The sequence below is a fragment of the Polyergus mexicanus genome, unplaced genomic scaffold (assembly GCF_030449975.1).
Source record: "Polyergus mexicanus isolate NDT 795.1 unplaced genomic scaffold, iyPolMexi1.0 SCAF_14, whole genome shotgun sequence".
Taxonomy (NCBI): domain Eukaryota; kingdom Metazoa; phylum Arthropoda; class Insecta; order Hymenoptera; family Formicidae; genus Polyergus; species Polyergus mexicanus.
The window spans coordinates 6808482-6832034 of NW_027223334.1; the positions used below are offsets into that span (position 1 = coordinate 6808482).

The window sequence follows — 23553 nt, forward strand, 5'->3', positions numbered from 1 at the left end:
GAAAGAGAGAGAGAAAGAGAGAGAGAGAGAGAGAGAAATCCAAAGTAATTGATATTGACATTTACGGAAAACGTATAAATAATGCAACAATGCGCTTTTTATGCAAACGATTGACCGCTATAAAATGTGTCAGTGGTTGTAACTGTATTGATCAGTCACGCTGACGTTACTTCCGTTAACGCAGACACCGATAGAACATCGATACCCCGAAATTCTCCGTGTTACGCATGAACCATTAATACTAGACGTATAACATTCCATTACTATATTCCGGGATGCCTATCCCGACGATGAAGGCAATCGCGACGTTACGACATCCATTCGTCATCGATCACACTGTTAAATTACCTGCCACGCACTGTCGAATCCGACTTTATCTAATAAACAAGTCAAACGGAAATATAAGAAAAATTAAAAAAAAAAAAAACTAGAGAAGACACCTGGATGTTACACATACGCGGGTACAAAATAAATAATCTACGACGGGAGAATATAATTTTGCACGTGTACCCTTTAATGAATATTAATATTAACATGTTATTCATGTTGTAAATTCGAAATGAACATAAATGCATCACTCTATTATTACATCGTTGTCGCAATAATTGACTATCGATGATGTATATTTGATTGTTTCTACGCCCTTCTCTCTCTCTCTCTCTCTCTCTCTCTCGCTTCTTTAAATTAGCAACTGCATATTAATTGCGATGTATGTTAAAGGTAGCAGAACGCTTTTTCCAGATAGTAATCGATTTGACATTAATTTGATGAAAAAATTTGACGATAATTACTTTTTCTACCTGGGTTATTAACGAGATATATTCGCGTTCAAGTAAATTCCCTTTTGTCGATATTTCTCTTAAGCTATAGTTGATCGGTTATCGCGAACCGGATTGCTATTTAAAAAATGCACGAGCTCGCCCGAACGATTCAATGCCGTAAACGGACCAGATGGAAAATAACGCGGGCACGATACGAGCCGGCGCCATACGCGCGCTCCCGTCGAAGTTAATTTCTCAGATTGCGAAAGCGCTTGCTCGAGTATTATCGAATATCTATTTTCGTGGAGCTAACTACGACGCCGGTAGAAACATGCGAACGTCTTTTTCAGAAATCCGCGATGTCTTAGCGGCAGATCCCTTGATATATTACGAGGATGGAAAAATATATAATGAAAAATCGATGTGGCGAAGAGAGAATTTCAAATTTCACCCGCTTCTTCTCTCCGAGACAATATTTCTATCTCTTTCGTACACACATTATATATTCGCGATATTATATATATATTAATATACTATCATATTTCTTACGATAATACACGTTTACTGCTTGTTACTATTTAATACGATAATCATTCTACTTACATATTTTTCGTCCTGATCCCCTCGCATCTTCCTGCCGTGATTTGGCGCGTCCATCACCGCAGACCGATCGCGCCCTCTCTCAGCAATCGGCATCAATATCTGTCGGTAATTGGGAGAATCTTGTCTCTTGTTACGCGCCTGCGCACAGAGGACGTTGGCGTCACGAATATACTTTCGAGTCGATAACGACGTAATGACGTATCGCGTCCGAGTGATTCGGTGCGATGACAATTACGCATTGACATAATGACGTGCGCGCCGAGAAGTACCTATCGCATCAATTTTTACGCTCGGATTGTACGAATGACGAATTGATCGGCGTGCAAAATAAAAATCAGACCACGACGGGTATCGTTCGGACGTGAACAAGGTTTCGCCGTGTCATCGATAGACGGCTCCAAAGGCGTATCGTCGTCCGAATGGCAGAGACTCATCGGCGACTGATCACGTCGTCGCGCTCGCGCGACCAATCGACGTTCGCCGGCGCGTACCACGTGATCGAAAAAATCGAAATGGTGGACGTATCGGGACGCAGGATCCCGTGCGAAGACTAAGGACGATAAACCTGGGCTCCTGGGCAAGGGCCCGTCATCGTTGACCGTGCGTCAATTTTCGCGGCGGGTGAGCGAAATTTCCGCGCGAGTAATCGTATTAGAGATATTTAGCCGCGACTTGGAGCGCGTCGCGGCCTGGCCGTTGCGCGCGTTCCGATCTCTACATCCAACAGTGCCGATCGCGACGCGTGTTTACCCAAGTGTCAATCCGCCCGTATTATAGCACGCGTGTGTGTGTGTGTGTGTGTGCGTGTGCGTGTCTGATATATATTGTCATTTGCCCGTCGTGTCCGTTGAACCGTCCGAGGTCGAGGAAAACGGTGACACGAAGCTAACATAGCGCGGTGCTATCGACGAGTGAACCAATCATCGTCGTTCGCCTCGGTGTTGGTGTCGCGATTTTCGCCGCGCTTCAAGCGAGAGAAAGAGGAAAAGGAAGAGAAAGAGAAAGAGAAAGAGCGAGTGTGAGCAAGCGAGAGGGATCCGCGAGCTGTGTGTGAAACTCGGGAAGCGGATGCGAAAGGGGAGATAGAGAGAGAGAGAGAGAGGAGAGAGGAGAGATCGGGGCCTCGAGGACAAACGGCAGTATTTTCACGCGGCGGCGAACTCCTGGCCCGCGACAGCATGATGTTTGAGTGCGCGCAAATTGGTGTCCCGCTGCTTCCAGAGGACGATGCATCGCGACGTGGATCCCGCGATCGACGAAGGAGGTAAAACGGATAGCAAGGCCGTGAGCGCGAGCTAAGGCTCTCTGATCCCTCGCACGCAAGTGAGCGAGCACGCACGCACGCACGCACGCACGCACGCACGCACGCACGCACGCCTCGCAATCTCGCAACGATATACATTCTTTCGCGGTGATATCGCGCGCGCGAGCCGAGTGTGTCGCCTATCGCGATTAGCTTCGTTCGAGAAATTCCTGCAACTTTAAGCCCGGTTTATCATGTTGACGTTCGCTTGTCACGATTACAGCCGTTCCTGATTAGTGGCATGATCCATGACCCGTAAATCTATCACGACCGAGTATCCCTTTCCCGAATGTCACACGGCCGTAAAACGTCTCCCTGACGGAACGAAGAGCGAACAATCGCATTTCGCGGAAACGTAAATGTCGCTTTTAACATTCCTTTGTATACGTATGTATATGCAATCGTATAATCTGTTGCCGATCTGACGAGAGCCCCTGGACCGCAGCAACCGAATGCTGTATTCTTGGGTTAATGGTGTTTTTCTCGTCGCGACAGAGAGTGGTTATTTGCGTGCGCGAATTCGCCGGAGAATTGTCCAGGGTAGAAATAAGATATTTTTAAATTCGGCTGCATCATCTTTTTGCAACGAAACACGTGCATATGTGTATGCATCGCGTCCGATATGCCAAAGTGAAATTCTCTGCTGGCAGTAGATATCGCGTGACAATTTTTGGATTAAAATGATTGAAATATTCAATTAATCTCTTATCTGTCTTTGTGCTTTTAATAGCCGTTCTAATATAATTGTCTTTCTCCTATATAATTCAATATCCATTTGATTTTGATGTATGTGTGTCTTGTTTAAAATAGAAATTCAATCCACCATCTGTTGCATTCTTGTTAAGTCGCAAACTAAGATAGACTATATCATGTTTAAGATCAAGATTGGTTTATTTTATGTATATAACTTGAGCCCTTTAATTTAAAATTTCAAGCATTTCTGTGTTTTAAATGCTTGAAATATAGGATGTCTGTACTTTAATATATTAATTATACATACGAAATGATATTAAATACTTAAAATTTTTATAAAAATGCTTACACACATATATTCTTTATGCAAATTTTACACTGCTCTTTACATTAATGCATTGTGTACATTTTTTTCAGATAGGATACTTTTCTGACTCAGAAAAACCTTTGTGCAATAGATGGAAATGATACACAGCCATAACTGTAAACTATTGCAATAAATATACTGAAATACTCGGGAGGTACAAGAATATTTACAATAGAGGACCTAATTTGCTGAAGACCTTGGATTTTTGTCAGAACAAGGAAACCAAGTTACTGCCTATCAACAATAGCATACCCACGCTTATCACCTGTTCAGTGAATGTTGTGATAATAATTTAATGGCTGTCAGAAAGATTCCAATAGACAGTTTATGTTAAAAACTTGATATTCAAATGAAAGAAGCTACTCTACAATTAATAAAAATACTCTAACTCTTAATGAACAAATCAGAAACAAGGACCTATAAAATTGACTGAATCTATAACTTTAAAAAAAGAATAAAGTAATACTCTAATGACTCTATATATTTTATTACTCTGATAATTATTAACCATAACACGATTGGAATACTCTATTCTATTCTATGAGTCATGCTATTCTGTAATGGACTTAAGAAAGACTTGGGAATAATTTGGAAGGACTTTACAATTTCTTATTAATATGTTTTATGACCAGAAGAGATATCTGGAAATATTTTTATTTTGTCAGATTTATTTTTAAAACTTTATAAATAATGCATATGTGTGTGTGTGTGTGTAATTAAAACATTGATTAACTCTTGAAACCTATCCTGTCAACTGACAAGTATATTTGACAAGAGTACTAAACTAAATCGAAATTACAGCAAAAGTATAATATAATTAACGCGTGTAAATAATCATAAATCCTGATATCATATCTTATTGTCTTATATCTTATTACAAATTTGGGAAAAAAAAATGTATAATAATTATTTTAAACATTTAAATCAGTGGTTGTATATAACAAATAAACAAGAAGATGGAGAAATGATATATTTGAGATATTGTATGGATGACAGAGGACATACTTGTTAACCCTCTTTAATATAAGGTATATTTTCTTCTATTAGAATGACCTTGTGTGTGTAAATTAAATTGCTTTATATATCTTTATAATTTTATTATCTTAGGGTTAAAAGATGGACAACAGTGGGTCTGGAGTAGTGCAAGTATTTGTGGGTGAATGGAGCCCTGAATATGAGGCATTATCCATTAAAGCCACAAAACAGACTTTATCAGCTGAGATAGTGGAATGTATTATTGAAAGGCTCGGGCTTGTTGTCGATGCTTCTGTTTCAAATAGTTATGAATTAGCAGAAGTAGTAGGAAATTCTGTTGGGCAGGAATGTAAGGAAAGAAGACTTGGTCCCACTGAGTGTCCTGTGGCACTCATGTTATTATGGCCGAAAAATGATGCCCAGCAAGAATATTATAGGTCTATTATATATATTTTGTGGAAATAATTATTATTAATTATTTAATTCAAGGGACGAGAAATTTCCTTTATTAAAACATAATTTGTTTGTGTTTAAATTTTCAGATTTTATTTACGAAAAAAGCAACCAGACTATTTATGGTCTGATAGTAGATTTCCTATGGATCCTCAACTTCTAAAGGATTATTTTAATAGGTTCCTTTATCAACCACGCGATAAGGAATATCCAGATCTGTGTCAGCTTCCAGATCTGAATGAGCAAACGCTGTTGGATAATCTGAGGGCTAGGTTTTTGGCCGGCAATATATATACTTACGTCGGCAGCATACTGATTGCCTTGAATCCATTCAAATTTTATCCCATCTATAATCCAAAATATGTAAAATTATATCAAAACAGAAGATTGGGCCCAGATATACCTCCGCATATATTTGCCATAGCCGATGCAGCTTATCATTGTATGCTTAAGGAAAAGAAGAATCAATGTATTGTTATTAGTGGTGAAAGTGGTTCTGGCAAAACAGAATCGACGAATTTCCTCTTGCATCACTTGACGGCACTTAGTCAAAAGGGCTCGCATGGCAGTGGGGTGGAACAAACAATACTGAGCGCTGGGCCTGTTTTGGAAGCATTTGGTAATGCAAAAACGGCACATAATAACAATAGCAGTCGCTTTGGCAAGTTTATCCAAGTAAATTACAAGGAAAATGGAATGGTTCATGGGTACGTTCTGCAATAATAATGCACATTCTAACGTGTAAGGAAGAGAATAATCTTCTAGATTCTGATTTTACAGTGCTGTCGTTCAGAAATACCTCCTGGAAAAATCCAGGATTGTCTCTCAAGGCCGAAACGAAAGGAATTATCACGTGTTTTATTATCTGTTGGCTGGCGCGAGCGAACAAGAGAAACAACTGTTACACTTGGAGAGCTGTGATCGATATAATTACTTAAATAAAAGCGGTTGCTACGGATTGGAGAATATCGACGAACGGCATGAGTTCTCGAGATTAAAACAATCTATGGAAATGGTAGGCTTTACAGCGGAGAAGCAAAGGCGGCTTTTCGCAGTTCTGTCGGCGGTCCTTTTGTTAGGTGATTATCGAATTGTATTCGCTTGTTTCTGAATAGAGTAACTATTAAAAATTCTCAATTTAGGTAATGTTGAGTTTCAACCAAGAAAGTCGTATCATCATCATGATGAGGCCGTAGGCGTTAAAAATCCGGAAGTGGTTGCACTGATATCGGAGCTTCTTAGAGTAAAACAAGAAACTCTTTTGGCTGCACTTACCGCCAAACGCGCAAGAGCTTCCGGCGAGACTTTAGTTATTAACTACAGACTTCCCGAAGCAATTGCGGCACGCGATGCTATGGCAAAGTGCTTATATGGAGCTTTATTTGATTGGATTGTTCTACAGGTAATAAAGATCTCTCTATCTGCAAAAATTGATACCATTGTTAACAATATAACATATAAAATAATCGGTATTGTCTGGATCAGGTGAATCATGCACTGCTTTCAAAAAAGGACACTCTTAGAGACCATCAAGGCAACAGTATAGGTGTATTAGATATATTTGGCTTTGAAGATTTTAAGATGTGCAACAGTTTTGAACAGTTATGTATTAATTATGCGAATGAACAATTACAACATTACTTTAATCAACATGTTTTCCAATACGAGCAACGAGAATATAGAAAACAAGGGATTAGATGGACAGATATAGGGTATAGTGACAACTCTGGATGTCTCAATCTCATCGAAGGAAAACCGAATGGTCTCTTGTGTCTTCTTGATGATCAATGCAAGTGAGTATTATTATTTCAATATATTTCACAAACTTGTGGCGATATGATTCCAAATATCTGACTTTGTTTTGCAGCTTTCCTGGTGCAACGAACGAGACGTTGCTACAGAAATTCAACACTGTGCATAAAGATAATCAATTCTACGAGGCGCCGCAGCGACGAGAAGCCGCATTCGTTGTACGCCATTATGCTGGCGCAGTCAAGTACCAAGCTGCCAATATGAGAGAAAAGAATCTAGACCTAATGCGACCTGATGGTGTAGTCGGAGTACTAAAAAACTCCTCCCTCGCCTTCGTGCGGGAATTAGTCGGCGCTGATCCGGTCGCCGTATTCAGATGGGCCATATTGCGGGCTTTCTTTCGCGCTCATTTTGCGTTTCAAGAAGCTGGTCGAGCGCACAGGCATGGTAGAGGCATGTATTGAACTACGATATGTTGTTTAAACATCATTAATACATCGAATAAAAATGCGAAGAATTAATAAAAGTAAATATATATATATATTTTTTTTTTAGTTGATGGAAACAAGACGTCTGTACAAAATAGATACAGGACACCTAACGAGAATTTGATAAGGTAACGTTCAAACTTTTTATAACATCTTTAATGAAATGGAATATTTCTATATATATATATATATATATATATGAACGGTAATGAAAAACAGTATCAAACGCTTCCACCTGTAATTTATAATAGAGCAAGATATATATTAGTATTACATTGACAATTGTAAGAAGAAAGTGCTGATGTTGTTGCGCTTGTTTCTTGAATATGTTTGGTTTGTATATTGTCTCATCTATGTATGAATGGCGTATGAATCTACGTTGTGCATTAATAATACATGCATCACGCTGATAAAGTTTTGATGTTTATATATATATAAATTAAGATAAATCTTTATTATATTTATATTGGCCATGTGTCTTTTGTCCTTTTGTAGCCATCTTGTGACATTGTCGGCCGTCAATCTAACTATTAACCGAATTGCGTAAGTGGTCTTTTGATCCACTGTATATGTAATTTTTGCCAAATGTATATTTTGTTAATACATTCTATGGATTTACAACGTAAATTATATTATATATTAAGGAAAGTCAAACTCAGAAAAATAATTTAACAAACATAAAGTACCTATATAAATTGAATAAATTTGTAAATCCATATATTTTTGCTCCAATTCTTTTTTTCTGTCTACAGATTTTATTTAAATTTACGTTTGCACCTCTTGTATTATTAGCTGCAACTTTCAGACATAAATAGAATGCAATTTTCATGACATTCGCCATACAATTACATTCTACCATTTTACAATGTTCTTCTTGCTATTGTACTTGGGCATGTTTCATGGCGCAAAATTGAGTTTTCTTTTATACAGTTCATTATCAGTCATCTTTTCTTACTTATTCTATTTTTTATATTTAAATCGTTCATCAATTGATGAGATATTCCTTAAAGATATCACACCTAAAAATCGGTAGAGAAACAACTGAGAAAAAAAAACAAAAAATATAAATAAATAGTAAATTAATCCTAAGAAATATCGTCGATTTCTCGACGAAGTAATTAAGGACTAGAGAATTTTTCAGTTCACACAAACATACTCGCCCATCAAGTTATCAGAAGCAACGCAGTGTATGTTTACCGCCGGCCGCTACCCCTTCTGCCACATTATCTTCTATACAAATCGAAAACAACGACAATATAAACAACAATCGCTTATCGTGGCCGCAATTTAGAAACATTAATCAGACGCAATGCCCATCAAACATTACATCGGCCAAAGGTGGTTACATAATACGAAGCAGGGAAGACCAGTCTCTTAGTAATAATAAATTCAGACGAGATACTCACACACCGCTAGAGAGGGTGCTTCCAAAAGACGAAGCAAACGTCATGGAACGCGCTAATCAGATCGTCATGTATGTAAAATGTATCTATTTGATACTCGATTAATAATGTAATTTAAGCTATGGAAAATTACTGCTCTATACAAGCCAAGATTAGTATGCTCTCTATAGCAATTCTCGAGTTGGTGATGGGTTTCCTTTCGTAGGTAATAGCTCATTCTTGTAGACCATTGATATGTTAAAACTGTATCAATGTGGCTTTATCAATTTATCTTGATTCCTCAACGCGCGCGCACTGCACATCTCTTTCGATGATTAAAAAACATTATGCATCATCATAAAATCATTTGTCATTAGAATTTGGCTCATCAATCTTGCAGTTGTTCTTCGATATATTATTTAATAATGATTGCTGCATGCTAAATGTTTTGCAATATTTTCTTTAAAAAAATAATAATCTTTAGAAAAAATGCATTTTAAAATTTATTTAGAGTATTTGTGTTGTGGCTACACTGTTATAATCATAAGTAATTTTTATTGCACTGACTTTCAATGTGATATAGAACATTGAAGTAATTTTGTAATCATGAATTAAATATGATTACAATTCTATATACTATATTTCATTAGTTTTATTATATTTCATACTAATATTTCATTTATATTGTCTGTCATCATAATATTTATATCAGACATTTTCTAACATAGCAAATGTTACACATTTAAGCTTATTATATAACTATTTATATATTGTATTATATTATATTTTGCTAATTTTCTTCTATTATCTTTTATATTTTACATTTTATATTAGATAGACATATTTTTCACACATAAGGCGTTATTATGATAGAATATAACTAGAGTATAATTCCTTCTCCTGTATACATGGTGATTATCAAATATATATTTACAAATTCATGCTGCGCTATATGTATTTAAAGATAAAAATGATGTGAGAATGATGAAGTAACAGGAGGAGGAATGTACATTGTATGATGTCGATGTATTATAAATCTTAGCATGGAAACATTTACAGGAAAAATAAATCATTTCGACCGAGGGAACGCGGCAAAAAAGGTCTGAAAAATCTGCAAACTGTGAAAACACTTGCTGGTAGAACTCAAAGTTATGGAACTGGACCGGGAAAAGCCAGAAAGCAGCCCATGACAGTTTCCGCGCAATTTCAACAGAGCTTGCACAGTCTGATGGATACTCTGAATCAAGCTAATCCTTTTTTTATCAGATGTATTAAGAGCAACGCTAATAAAGTACCAAATGAATTTGATGAGGAAACGGTGCAACGGCAATTGCGATATACAGGAATGTTAGAAACTGTCAGAATAAGGCAAGCTGGTTTCAATGTGCGATTAACGTACGAGGAATTTATACAGCTCTATCGGATGCTGCTTCCTAAAGGTCTTCTGAGCTCGCAATCGGATGTGAGGGATTTTCTATTGACTCTCAATCTTAACAGAGACAATTATCAGCTGGGTACCACCAAAGTCTTTCTCAGAGAGTCGGAAAAGATCAAACTGGACATCGAACTACATCAACAGATTATAACAAGCATTACTACTATACAGAAATGGTTCCGCGCTTGTCTGGAAAGAAGAAAATTTCTCAGATTGAAAAATGCCATTGTGCAAATACAATCTTTTTGGAGAATGATCACTGCACAACGATTAGCTCAGGTTCTTCGTGCAAGAACCGAAGCTGCGTTACATATACAAACTGCCTGGAGGGTATACAAACAACATAGCTGGTTTAAAAAACTGAAATCGTGTGTAATTACCTTTCAAGCATATGTCAGAGGCAATAACGCTAGAAAGAAATTTAATGAATTGAAGAAACGAAAAAGATCACTACTGGATAAAGTTCAGGAAGTCAAGGAAATTCAAGAATACAAGGAGTTTCTATATGACAAAATATGCGCCAAAGATCGAGATAGCGAAGAGTGAGTAATGTTTTTATAAATATTGAAACATGACATACAGATAACTTTGTATTATTTTATTTTAAACATATACACAGATTATTCACGGAAGATCGAAGTCTGACGGAATATGGCGAATCGCCTCGAAAAATAGAATCTCAGAATCGGCTCACGCTAGCAAGGTAAGTATTAAAATTTAAATTCCACGATTAGAGCCTCTACGAATGTTATGAATCTTTTTTCAGATGCGATAATGCGCATCGGGATAGCGCCGTGGATACAAACGTCTCATATTCCAAACGCAAACTCACGCCAAACAAACGGATTTTGCACGACGCAACGTTGAGAAATACAGAAACGTATCATTTCGACGAGATTGCGGAGCGTAAGAGTAGTCTCGAGAGCTTGACAAGTCTGAGGAGTTACGAATCTCAAGCCAGTGTCAATAGTACTGAATCGCAAGACAATTCCAATTCGAAACCCGTGCCGAGCACGAGAACGAAACGCGGTGATCATTCGCCGATAGTCACATCGAATGTCAACCTAACGAACGCGTCCAGTCGGTTGTCTTCGGTGAGCAGAAGAACTGATAGTTCCTCGACGGGATATAGTGACGGTGAAACCGAGAGCGAGACACCGAGCGCCGTGCAAAGTGCGCCGCCTGTTTTCAATACGAGTCCGCCGTTTACAAGCTCGCGCGATACAAAGTATCACTCTGTTAATGTGAATCTGATGCACAATCCGAACTCGGACATTTGGCATCGTAGAACGGATTTCTCGCCCGCGTATGGCGATTATTTCATGTCGGTACCGCAAAAAGCGACCGTTACACGTTCTCCGAACGTTTCTCGTTACAAGAATGTGACCGATAGCGTTTTCGAACAGGTTCGACAAGATAAACCTCACGAAGCGGCAAATTATAACGTCAAACTCGACGCAAGTGATCGCTTTGTTCAGATAGAAAGTTTGACGAGCGGTAAACAACAGCGTAGACTCAGCGACAACAGCGTACCTGACGAACGAATAGAGAATATTCCAATATCTCCTACGAAACGAGATCAAACGCACGGACCTGCTAAAAATATCAAAGATCTCGCCTACTTACGACGACAAAACTCGGAGGGAGATACTACGACGAAGATCGTGGGCGTTGTCAACGATGACAGCACTTTAAAGAGTGCTTTATTGAGAAGATCGCCCCCGAAGGAAAAAAACTCGCGATCGAAGGAGAAATATGAACCAGACGTGCCAGTGAGAAGCGCCAGACGAAACAGACCCACGAGAGAAGTCCAGTGTCGATCTATGGGCGAGAGCGTAGTTGAAACAAATTCGGAAACGCGAAATCTGCTCCTCAGAACTATCAAGGAGAGCGATTTAAATAAAACTACGAATGTATGGTCTCGAAAAGATTATCCGCACGAAACTACTTCCCGATCCGTCACAGATTGGCCCGTTAACAAGAACGAAACCACATATAAGGGACAACAACCTGGTAAACGTATGAGATCCAACGCGATTACGACTTTTGAACTACGAAGAAGAAACTCGGATCCAGCTACGAAGATTTCGGGTCTAATCGAAGATAAGATGGGAGTGGATACCAGTCCGAATGATTTGAAACTCGCTCCCGGCATGAATCTTCTCGAGTGGAAAGGTAACAATCTGTTTACCTTGGCCGGCCATCGTTTCCGAAAAGTGGCGAGGTTCGCAAAAGACGACGTTTGCGTATGTTGTCACGAGAAAATGGACGCGTTCGTGACACAAGGCTACAAATGTGTTGACTGCAAACAGCTGTATCACGTCAAGTGTATCCAAAACGGTGGAGTGCTGAGAATGCCGTGCATATTGGCCAATACGCCGAGTAGACGGAAAAACAGGAAACCACCACGCACACCGTACGATACTACAAAACAGACAGTCGCATCCAAGTTTAGTTTAACCGGCACTTCGGCCTTTTCCGACAGCACGGACAAAATCATTTCCGATGCCAAGGAGTTAGCGCTGATGCAAGACTTCATTACCAAGAAAATCTATATAATGGAAGGTCAAGAGGAGGGACGGAAACCGAGTGAAGTGGATCGCGTTTTTAAGCAGGCTCTCAGGAAGTTTAAGGATGATTTAGTTATCACGTATAGCGTTGCTATACAACAAGGCATAGAAGGCAACATCAAATATACCGATTTGATTACCAATTTTCTTCACGTTATGGAGACTGTCTGCAAGCAGGAGAATACAAGAGAAGATTTTCCTGTAACGATGGGCGTGAACGCCTTCAGAGGCTTCATGAATGAATTCATGACGATCGTTAAAACTGAAGCTCTTGAAAAACAGAGTAAGAGCAAACGGAAAAAAGAGAAGAAACGAAAACAGGAAGAGCCTATCCGACACGGCAATCATATGTTCCAATTGACTATAATCAACATACCCACCGCTTGTGAAGTCTGCACATCTTTCTTCATGTGGCCCATCGAGCGAGGACTTGTTTGTCAAAGTAAGCAAATCAATCATATAATAAATTCATTACATTTCTTTTGTTGTATTAATAATCAAAATAATAATTAATTGTAATAAATATCTATTTTAGATTGCAAATTGACGTGTCACAAGAAGTGCTATACAAAGGCGACTTCGGAATGCGGCAAGGATGGTTCATTGCTCGAAACGAACTCTCGCAAGGTATTCGGTGTACCACTTTACAAATTAGACTGCGGTGACGGCAAGGTACCGCTCGTAGTGGACCGACTAATCACGACTATCGAGATGCACGGTCTGTATACCGAGGGCATATACCGGAAGAGCGGCGTCAGTTCTAAGGTGAGAGAGCTCAAGATGAAGATGGACGAAGGCGATTTGGAGAAGGTAGACTTTGAGAATTATCAAGTGCATGTGCTAGCAGCGGTGTTGAAGAGCTTCTTCAGAGACATGCCGGAACCGCTGTTGACCTACGAATATTATGACGACTTCTTGCACGCAGCGAACTTGACGGATCCACACGATCGAATCAGCACGCTTTTTGCCATATTGAAAAAATTGCCGAAACCCAATTACGATTTGATGGAACGCTTGATTGTCCATTTAGCGCGAGTGGCGCGACACGAGGTGGACAATAGAATGTCACCATCGGCTCTGGCTATTGTTTTTGCGCCGTGCATCCTTAGAACAAACAGAACGTTGCCCGCGCAAGACTCTCTTCAAGATGTGGGCAGGCAGACGCGTTGCGTCGAGACGATTGTGCAAGAAAAGTTGAGAGTCGTTAGAGCGACGTTGGCGGACATAAATACTCTCGAGTCTGCCTGTCACACGGCGACTCATCGACTCTCCAGTCTACGATCGTCCAAAATCTTCAGCCCGGAAGAGTTAAACGCGGTCGCTCTGAGCGCTGCGGGACGAGCAGGTACGATGGATCGCGATGGAGATCGAGGAGACGAAGAAGAAGCATTACTCGTCGATCATATACAGGAGATTCAAAAGGAAAAGGCTCTCTTGACGTCTACTCTACCCAGTCTAACGAGAGCTTCTTCAGACGATGATCTCCTCTTGTCAGCCACAGATCTGGACGATGGATCTCTCGATGATCTTCTCCCGCCTTCTGCTGGTAAGTATTTTTCAATAATTGATTGTAATTAAATGTTTTGAACAGATGATATTTCGCCAATAAAGCTATTTATTTTAGCAAAGATTTATAAAAGATTATTTAATCGGCTTCACTAAATATATGGGCTTTCTCGCAAAAGATTTTTTTTTTTATTACTAAATGATGAAAAATGACTAAGACATAGATATAGATAGCTTTATAGGTTTAAGTAAGATCTTTAATTTTTATCGATCACAGACGGACTCGTAAGGAAGAAGCCCGTTCAAAGACAAAGTTCGGCAGACAATTCGTTTCCGACGATTATCAATATGGATGACGACATGGTAATGGTATGAATAACGAATAACATCCGCGAATAATGTTAACATGCATTTTAAATGGCTATAGTAATTCGACAGATGATGCAAGATATTGTATTAGGACGGGGAATCAAAAATTTTAAATAATTGTTGATTTCATCGGCGAATCATTAATGTTTCGAGACTCATTAGTAAAAACAATTTTAGATAGCTCTCGTAATTTGTTGACTCCGTAAAAAAAAAAAGTTTAACTCCATTCTCTTGTTGAAACGTCAGTAAAGATGTCTAAAACTATTTCATACAATATGTGATAGGAGCACTGCACAAGTTTTAATTTTGCCACATAATTTTATTCGCAATGCATTCCTATCTTTGAAGACTGTCAAAGTATTTAAGCGCAACATTTCGTTCGTCTATAGATTCTAAAAGAAGTGTTATTCGACGTGCCGCTTTACACATTTTAAATATAAGAAATGAAAACACAAAACTTAGAAAGTATTAAGAGGAAAACGTATTGCTCTTATATATATTTTAAGAAATTTCCGCTTGTCAAAATGATGAGGGAGTCATACTGAACTATTCGTTTTACAAATTTACGTTCATAAAAATGTAATTTATTGTTGCACCATGTTGCGAATTCTCAGTAAAAACTTCTTTTTACGGAGAATTTTTCTAACATTGTATGTAGATGCGCTATTTCTTTATAACTATATTCGTTTAGCATTAGTAGATCTGCAACATGAAAACTATCTCTTCCCAAAGGATCTACTTGTCACGTTCGAATAGAATCGATAATCGACTGCCTTAAATTCCTGCGAGATATTTTTATTGTATGTATTTTGTTTATGATGTCTCCCGACGACGATAGTCGACTTTAGGTTTAGACGCAGGAATTTGAGGGACGACCAAGAGAGAGAGAGAGAAAGAGGAAACCAAAACATAGTTTGTACATATATTATGCAATATAACAATTTCGTAATAATCTATTATTATTGTTAAATTTATGAGAGACGTTTAACGCGAGATTATATTACTACGATCGATATTTGTTGTAGGGGTACCATACACATTGTATATCGGGTCTCTACCAGTTTTAATATTCTTTGAATCGATTTTTACTTAACGTGCTCTTTCTTCCCGCTTAGACGCATATCATCGAGGCGCCTGAAAGTACGTGCGCATAAGTACGCACACATACATACATATATATATATATATATATATATATACATATACACATACATTACGTACAGGACTTATATACATAGACAAATTCGCGCGCGAGACCAATCAAACTTTTCTGTTCGGGATTTATTGCACTTCTCTTCTTTTAATTACTTTTTAATCCATATATATTATTCAGTGCGTTTTAAATTTCAACAATTTATTTTCATTTATTTTGCTTCGCTATTCCCTCCGCCCATTCGTAAACTCGTATATACCTCGATAACCTGACGATCCGGGAAAATCGACAATGTGAAAGGAAAGGGGTGAAAGAGATTTCGATCTCGCGTAATAGAAGTCTCTATCCAATAAAGATAATCAGATCAGGTCCCCACTTACGTACCGCGGACTTAATTGAATTCCTCTTCGAATTAATAGTTACGCTTGACGATGATGCCGGAAGGAGAGGAGGGGAGGAATCAGTAAATCGAATCTTTTCTTTTATTTTCTTTTCTCTGGCTAAGAGCTAGCAACCGAATATAAAGATATTTTCGCTACGACGAATACGGGAGATGGTGAATTTATTATTACGGGCATAGAAGGTGACCTATATAGATTTTTTCAATTCGTTATTTCTGATGTATCATGTTACTGAATTATATGCATCATACATTCTGTTGCGTCCAATCACCAAAGACTCGTACGCAATTATTTTTTCATTTTTATATTTACGTCAGTTCTACATTTTTTACTTTGCGTACTTTTTTTTTTTTTTTTTTTTAAATACTGTGAAGCGTCCTATATTTTTAATTGCCTTTACATATACTTTATATATATATATATAATGTATAAATATATGTAATAGAATGGAATTTTTATATTTTCATTCTCTCTCGAGTAGATCGATAGGTACGTTTGCGCAGCAGGTGAATATTTTAAGTTTCGTGTATTGATAATCGATGACGATGTAAAAAAACTTCATCTTTCCATTCAATTAAATCCCGTCTCCGAATATTGGACCACGCACGACTTTTATCCAAATAACTTTTAGAGGATTAAATCGAATAATTAGAAAAATAGAAGAGAAAAATCTCGTTTGTACTTCCAGAATTTTTCTTTCAGCTCACAAAGAGATCCGCCACCGCGTTTACATTCGTTTTAGGAATAATTTAGGAAGACTCTGCGATGATGAATTGTCCAAGCGATTATCGTCACGTCAAATCTGAATCTTTGATCGTTTTAGAGGACAGTCTCGAGAAACGGGACGACTTTAAATTGCCTTTTTACAATCTATAAGTTTTACGAGAGGTAACTAAAGATGAAATCGTTATGAAATCGTTTTCATTTTATGTCTGTGGATAAGCTGTAGTGTTATATAAATGTAACGTTATCTTTCTCTCATCTAAAGCCATGACATCGCGGTGCACAAACGTGCACAATGACTTCAGGCGAAGCGGAATGATCTTTAAAGAAAAAATTTCGTATATGCTAGAAAAAAATATATATTTTCGTTACGTCTACTGAATGCGAGTTCCATTGTGTGTCGTTCTCCGTTCGTATATTATAGTCGCGGGGATATGTTATCCGGTATGATATACGGTATGTTAAGAGAATCCTTTTTACTTATCCGTTTGTTATTTCGTCGAAATGTTCTGCGACACATTCGATTGACTTAAAGATTGATTTCACTCCATTTTGGGCTAGTCCGTTGTTACGTCAGTGAGATATTTCGGATTATTGATTTATCTCTCATCTGTCACATGTGGGTAATAATCGAATAATCTATATTCTTCGACAATTTTAATGGGGAGGGAGGGAGGGAGGGAGAGTAGAAGTCGCACACACAACGGTTATAATAATAGATATTATAAATCGAATTATACTCTTCGGCGGTTTAGACAACAGAACTGGTTTAGACGTAAGATAAGTAAGTGAGCTAATCATCGTTGTACGTGTAAAGTATCATCTACACAAACACATACGCTTCTCTTATCGTGGAAGATGCTTCGACGGTTCGCTAGTACGAAACGTGCGAGAACCGATTCGAATCTCGACGTTGGGATCGCGAAAGAAGATCCTCCTCTCGAGACGTCCCTTATTAGACGGAGCGAAAATCTCGAATGGCCGTTCGAATAATAAAATAAAACCCTGCAATAAATCCGTGCCTCTCTCCGCAGAGGACGATTGAGGTTTCCACAGCGTGTCTAATTAAAAGTATAATTATAATTAAGAGCCTGAATCAAATATATACCCCCTTCGCGAATCCCCATTCGAGATTCACGCTAACGCGCGGCTATCTTGTTTATATAAAGATATAAAGGTGTACATAGAGATAATCAGTTACAATATCGTAAAGCGCGTAACATGACTCTTCATGACAATATCGTTCCGCAAAGAAAGTCGCAATTCCGGATATCTTACAGCTGCTGCAACGACGACGGTGATTCTCGTTTTCCTCTCTCCGTTACATGCTCGTCTTCTCTCTTGTGATCTGCGCTATTTTGCCGAGTGCTTCGTCGCACGAATTGTACGTATCGATGTGGCAGCTCGTTACGATTGACCCGCGTCGATCTCTCGGGAATCGAGATAGCAGCGAGCGCGTATCGTGTCACGAATCACGGGAAACCGAACGAGATCGGTGTTGCGCTACTTGGCCGAATTTTTAAAATACGCTTATTATAAATATAGGGGTAAAATACGCTCGCTGCTGTGTGCGTATAACACGGGTGTTGTGTGCGTGTGGCTGCGATGCGTGTGTGTATCTCCGATTCCCGTTCACCGACGCGAGAAACCGCGCGCCGATTCCCCCCTCGGCGAGATGAAGATATTTTCGCGCTCTAAATCTCGCTCTTACAATGTGTTAATGAGTGCAGGTTTCTCAAAAACAAAAAATAATCAAATTCAGATAAGAGAGAGGTAATCGGAGAGAAATATACTTTTCGGTAATCATTAAAATGTCGCGATATTAATGCTCTTCCCGTTTGTATCTTGGCATAAATTTAAAAAATGGCGATAAGCAGGACGGTTTGTCAATCTCTCCCGATATCATGAATGTTTTATATCGGAGAATATTTATTTTTTTCTTCTATATTGAAAAATTTATATATTTTTCGTATTTTGTATTTTGCATTTATAAAAGATTCATTTTATTTTAACATGTTTACTAAAATATTTGTTATATTAATATATATACGCTATATATATATATATATATATATATATACATAATGTATATGATTAAATTAAAATGATTTAGAGGCATAGCGGCGAGACATTGGACATCCTGCTTGTTATATTTAAATATATATGTGTAGCACAGTGTATATCAGCGGCAGTACTCTAATCTTGTACGAACGAGAGTCTTTCTTAGCGGAAATTTTATCGAACGCATTATTCGTTATAATTATATGTTTATAATCGTTTGTAGATTTTTTTAATATTGGGTGCTTTGTGACACGATCAGATCTCGGATCTTAATTTCCGCTAAGAAAATGCGATTCGCTCGTAAAATAAAATCTACGCACTTCTCTCAAAATAAAATATGTATACATACTATTTATTTTTCTTCGAGTGTGTATACATGAGAGACATGTATCGTACCGTGAATAATGCATATAAAAAGATATAAATATATACATATATATATATATATATATACACGAAAAATACATGTGTGTGTGTGTGTGTGCGCGCGCGTGGATGCGTGTGTTACATATATGTGTGTGTGTATCGTAAACATTTACAGAAACGATCGACGGACATTAGCGTCGTTTCTCACATAACGGCACGCTTGGTCGAGGGAATAACGTGAATGACGTGAACGATGGAGATTACAGACTTTTACTCATATAGCTGCGGAACAATCTCGAGAGATATAAAATACAAAACGTGTGGAAAGAGAAAGAGAGAGAAAGAGAGAGAGAGAGAAAGCGAGCGGAATACGTCTCTTGGATTCGTGTTAGAATTGAAATAAATTTTTTTTCTCTCTTCGTTCTCTCGTTCATTCTCTCGCGATTTTCACCCTATATTCCTTTCTTCATTTTTAGTGATTGCAAAGCGCCATAACTCGAGGATCAGATTTCACGCGTAATAAACCGATCGAACTTTTTTAGCGATCTATCGAAGATAGGGCGAGAATTGGTACCGATTTTCCTGTCCTCGCGCAATTCCCGCAACACTTCGCACTCTCTCCCTCGCTCTCTCTTTTTCTCTCTTCTGATCTTTTGTTTACTTTTTTTTTTTTTTCCCCACATTCGATCGCGCGTTTGCACCCTAATAACTGAGAATCACCGCGGGCGAGATACCGTGAAATGGATCGAGGGCGGGAAGCGATTCGATGGGAACGATAGAGGCGGTTTACGAAGCATGACACTTATCTCTTCTTTCATCCCGAAGTATTTGATGCCGTCGTCGAAGCGGAGTGACTTATGTGACGCACGATTGTTCGTGATTGCGCGTAATTATTCGAAAATTGATATTTCAGGATCAGTCGGTGATATATGTACGAGCTTGTTCATCTTCGCGTGTCGCCGAGAATAATAAATTTCGCGAGAAACAAAGAATATTTCTTCTTCTCATTTCGCGCTTCCTCCTCATTCGAATGACCAACCGGTGAATCCGTACAAATAAAGATCAAGGCCGGATCGCATTTATAAACGACGAGGACGAAATTGTTGAATCAATCGTTTTTTTCGCAATGAGAAGCTTTATAATCGATCGATTAAGACAAAGAGAGAAGATAAAAAGAAAAGAAAAAAAGGGGGGGGGGGCGAAAAGGAAGAGATCTATCTCTTCGCTTCCTTTTTCGTGCGGCGAAGGGAAACGATTGATATCCAGTTCCACGAGGAGATACATCGATCTTCAATTCGAGTTGCATCGTACATCGAAATCTTATAGACGGAGATTAAGAAAAGCGTCGAGAACACACTTTCTTCGGAATGCATGCGAATGCGATGTTCTCGTCAATCACGCATACGCACACCTCCTCTCTTTTCTCGTTTTAGTTCGAGGGTTTATCGATTTACTTCGCGAGTCAACTTTAAACGTTTCATTTGTATGCTTGTCGGTGTGTAAATGTACCTCCAAATGTGATGTGTAAGATCGCGTATTGGCGTGGGAGTGATGGTGAGCAAGGTACTTCTCCGTGATCGACTGTAATTTTATATAATATTTGTAAGACAAATAAAATACTATATATACATACATACGTATATATATATATATATATATATATATATATATATATATATATATATATATATATATACGTATGTATATGTATATACATATATGTACAGCACATACCTGACAGTAAATAATAAGTATCTATCTCTTATATCTCTAAGAAGTGTTCTTGTCTTCTTTTTAGAATTTATATCGAATGAATAGATCATCGAAGTGAATCGATACATTATGTTCTTTTTTTTTTATCGCGCTTTTCTTATCGTAATAATCTTTATTATTAAATGTGTGATATCAAAGCACTCATTTTAATCACGCTTAGAGAAACTCTTGAACATTCGGCACACCAAATTCGTTATTATCAAGCATACTATATATAAGCTAATACATATATCGTATAATGTAATTAGGATTTCCATCAAATAGCAATTGTGAATTGGTACAGATAGATTGCCTACTGTGATCGCAACGATACTCATTGCCTAATTAGATGACGCTTGCGCATATTCGTTCGCGCCTATTGAAATCAGTACCATTCACGTAATTGATCGAAGCAATAACTAATATTGAGATACCGTCATTTGATGAGACAAAAAAAAGACATGGGCGTGTCACACGTTCATTTAATCAATTTATAGTAAATAGTCATTGTGATTTATTAATCTCTTTTTGTTTGTGCAAATTATTAAGGGGGGGGGAAAGCAGTGTAAAAAAACTACTTTTATTTTTTTTTCAATACATAATTTGAACTACATTTCGTGGAATTTTTGTTAAAAAATATTAATATTTATAACTACAATAGCCAATAGTGTGAGTCGCCCATCTCCCCCCCCCCCAAAAAAAAAAACGCGTAGCGGGCCAACGAAAACTCCAAAACAAAAAAAAAACAAGAATTTTCTTATAAAATATAAGACAATAGCTTCAGTTGCAGGTATGGAATTTTCGATTGAATAATTTTTTTTTTCTGTAATGTTAAAAACCAGAAGTGTCGATGTCTCACCGACTTAGGAATTTTTTTCTTCAAAAGTCCGCCATTTTGTAACTTTTTTTTTTTTTTAACTGAATTAACTAATGAGTTCTTACATCGCCCTTTTTTTCTACGGTGTCATCATTTATATCTACCGACGATTCTTCCCGACCAATTAAGGACGCCGTTTCCTCAGATTCCTGAGGATGGCTCGCGGTCGAGGAATGGAAGAAATTCTGAGCGGGTGGCGCTGGTCCGGGGGAATCCAAAATCCCTCGCAACGACGACAAAACGAACGGTAATGTTCCTCAGCCGGCGGACAGAAATGAAATTCCGGTGATTTAGCTGTTCGAATTCACGGACATGCATACACATACATCGGGTAGCGGTAAATCCTCCCGAAAAATGGTCCGTGCCACTTCTTTCTCCTATACATACACGCCGCACCCTTTTCATCCCTTCGGTCTTTCCCGACCGACTTGTGCTCGTCCCGTTCGCGAAGCTGATCCCTTTTTATTGGCACGGGCGAGGTTTTTGGGTTTTCCGGCCATTGGTGGTACATCCTCTTTTTCTTCCTTTATAAAGATTTAAACAGCTACCCGTTACTAGACGATTAAATGTATGTTATTACTTTTATTTACATCTTCCTTTTCTTACGAAAGTGAATCGCATGTACCTTTGCCTTGCACGAAAGATACATAGAGAATAATTTAAAAAGAGAGAGAGAGAGAAATTCATTAAACACAGACAAAGATTTAGATTCAACTCAATTTGCTAAACTCGAGCTACTCGATTCTCTGTCGATTAGCTACAGGGGCGTGTGACGCGCGCGTCTGATGACGTGGCACGTCACGAGCAGATCTAAGCGAATTTACCGCCTTACAAATTGTACCACGGCGAACGCGTAAATACGGCTCGATGTGAACACGATATTGGAAATATCGACAGTCTGTTCGGTGCTATGGCTCCAATACCGGCGCTTTGCTAATCCAAATTGGTCCGGTTCCATCCATTTGTTACGCGAGCTGCAGTATAAATTAATGCCAATTACTTTGTCCACTTATTGGACAATATTAATCGAAGCTCCTTTCCATATCAAGAATAAAATCAAACTGAACAATGTCGCTCGGGAATGATTATCGAAAGCAGCAATCCGATCGCTCGAGAATTCGTGGCACGGCCACGATTGTTCTCCCAGGTTCTCTGTTAATCGAATCGAATTGAATTTTCTTCCTTTCCACGATCCGGGGAAACCCTTGGATTCTTTAGGATACCGTCTTATCTGGGAGTCAATAAAAATTAACGGTTGATTTGGGAAATTAGAACTCTCGACATCCTTTGGATGGAAAGAATGACGACTAGGTTCAGAGATGCCTCCTGAATAATGTAAGATATTTTAGGTTTTGCTAATAATAATCATGGTGCACTTCTATTTGCGTAAGAACGAGTTTCTCCGCGAAAGGATAATAATAAAAGGACGACAGAGGGAGAAAGAGAGCTCTATACTCGAGGGAAGCTTCGATTGACATCGACTTCATTACGCCTGCAAAATCTGGAATATAGAACGAAAGAGTCTAGTACTCTGATTGATCGCAGACCGGGATTTCTACCGGA

General features: G+C 38.4%; 1 protein-coding gene across 10 annotated transcripts; it reads left to right on the top strand.

Moving 5' to 3' along the window:
- The first annotated feature begins 1557 nt into the window (after positions 1-1557).
- Positions 1558-17616, top strand: LOC138939393 (unconventional myosin-IXa). Of its 10 annotated transcripts, none has more exons than XM_070307132.1 (16): positions 1558-2628; positions 3778-4755; positions 4835-5139; positions 5245-5862; positions 5936-6234; positions 6298-6557; positions 6641-6948; positions 7023-7360; positions 7463-7523; positions 7891-7938; positions 8537-8869; positions 9837-10754; positions 10832-10915; positions 10979-13224; positions 13318-14328; positions 14566-17616. In XM_070307132.1, exons 3-16 carry the CDS (start codon positions 4844-4846, stop codon positions 14661-14663), a joined length of 6918 nt encoding a protein of 2305 aa, XP_070163233.1. In that variant the 5' UTR covers positions 1558-2628; positions 3778-4755; positions 4835-4843; the 3' UTR covers positions 14664-17616. The 10 variants fall into 10 exon arrangements, with proteins under 10 accessions (XP_070163233.1, XP_070163234.1, XP_070163235.1 ...); XM_070307133.1 differs by having other exon boundaries at positions 3782-4755; XM_070307134.1 differs by having other exon boundaries at positions 1558-1985.
- The last annotated feature ends 5937 nt before the right edge of the window (positions 17617-23553 follow it).

Bases quoted from the DNA above. Each gene is read 5' to 3' on its own strand.
- LOC138939393 (XM_070307132.1), top strand. From the start codon at position 4,844: ATGGACAACAGTGGGTCTGGAGTAGTGCAAGTATTTGTGGGTGAATGG. The intron at 5,863-5,935 runs GTACGTTCTGCA...CTGATTTTACAG, and splicing joins GAAAATGGAATGGTTCATGG to TGCTGTCGTTCAGAAATACC. The intron at 7,524-7,890 runs GTAACGTTCAAA...GTCCTTTTGTAG, and splicing joins CCTAACGAGAATTTGATAAG to CCATCTTGTGACATTGTCGG.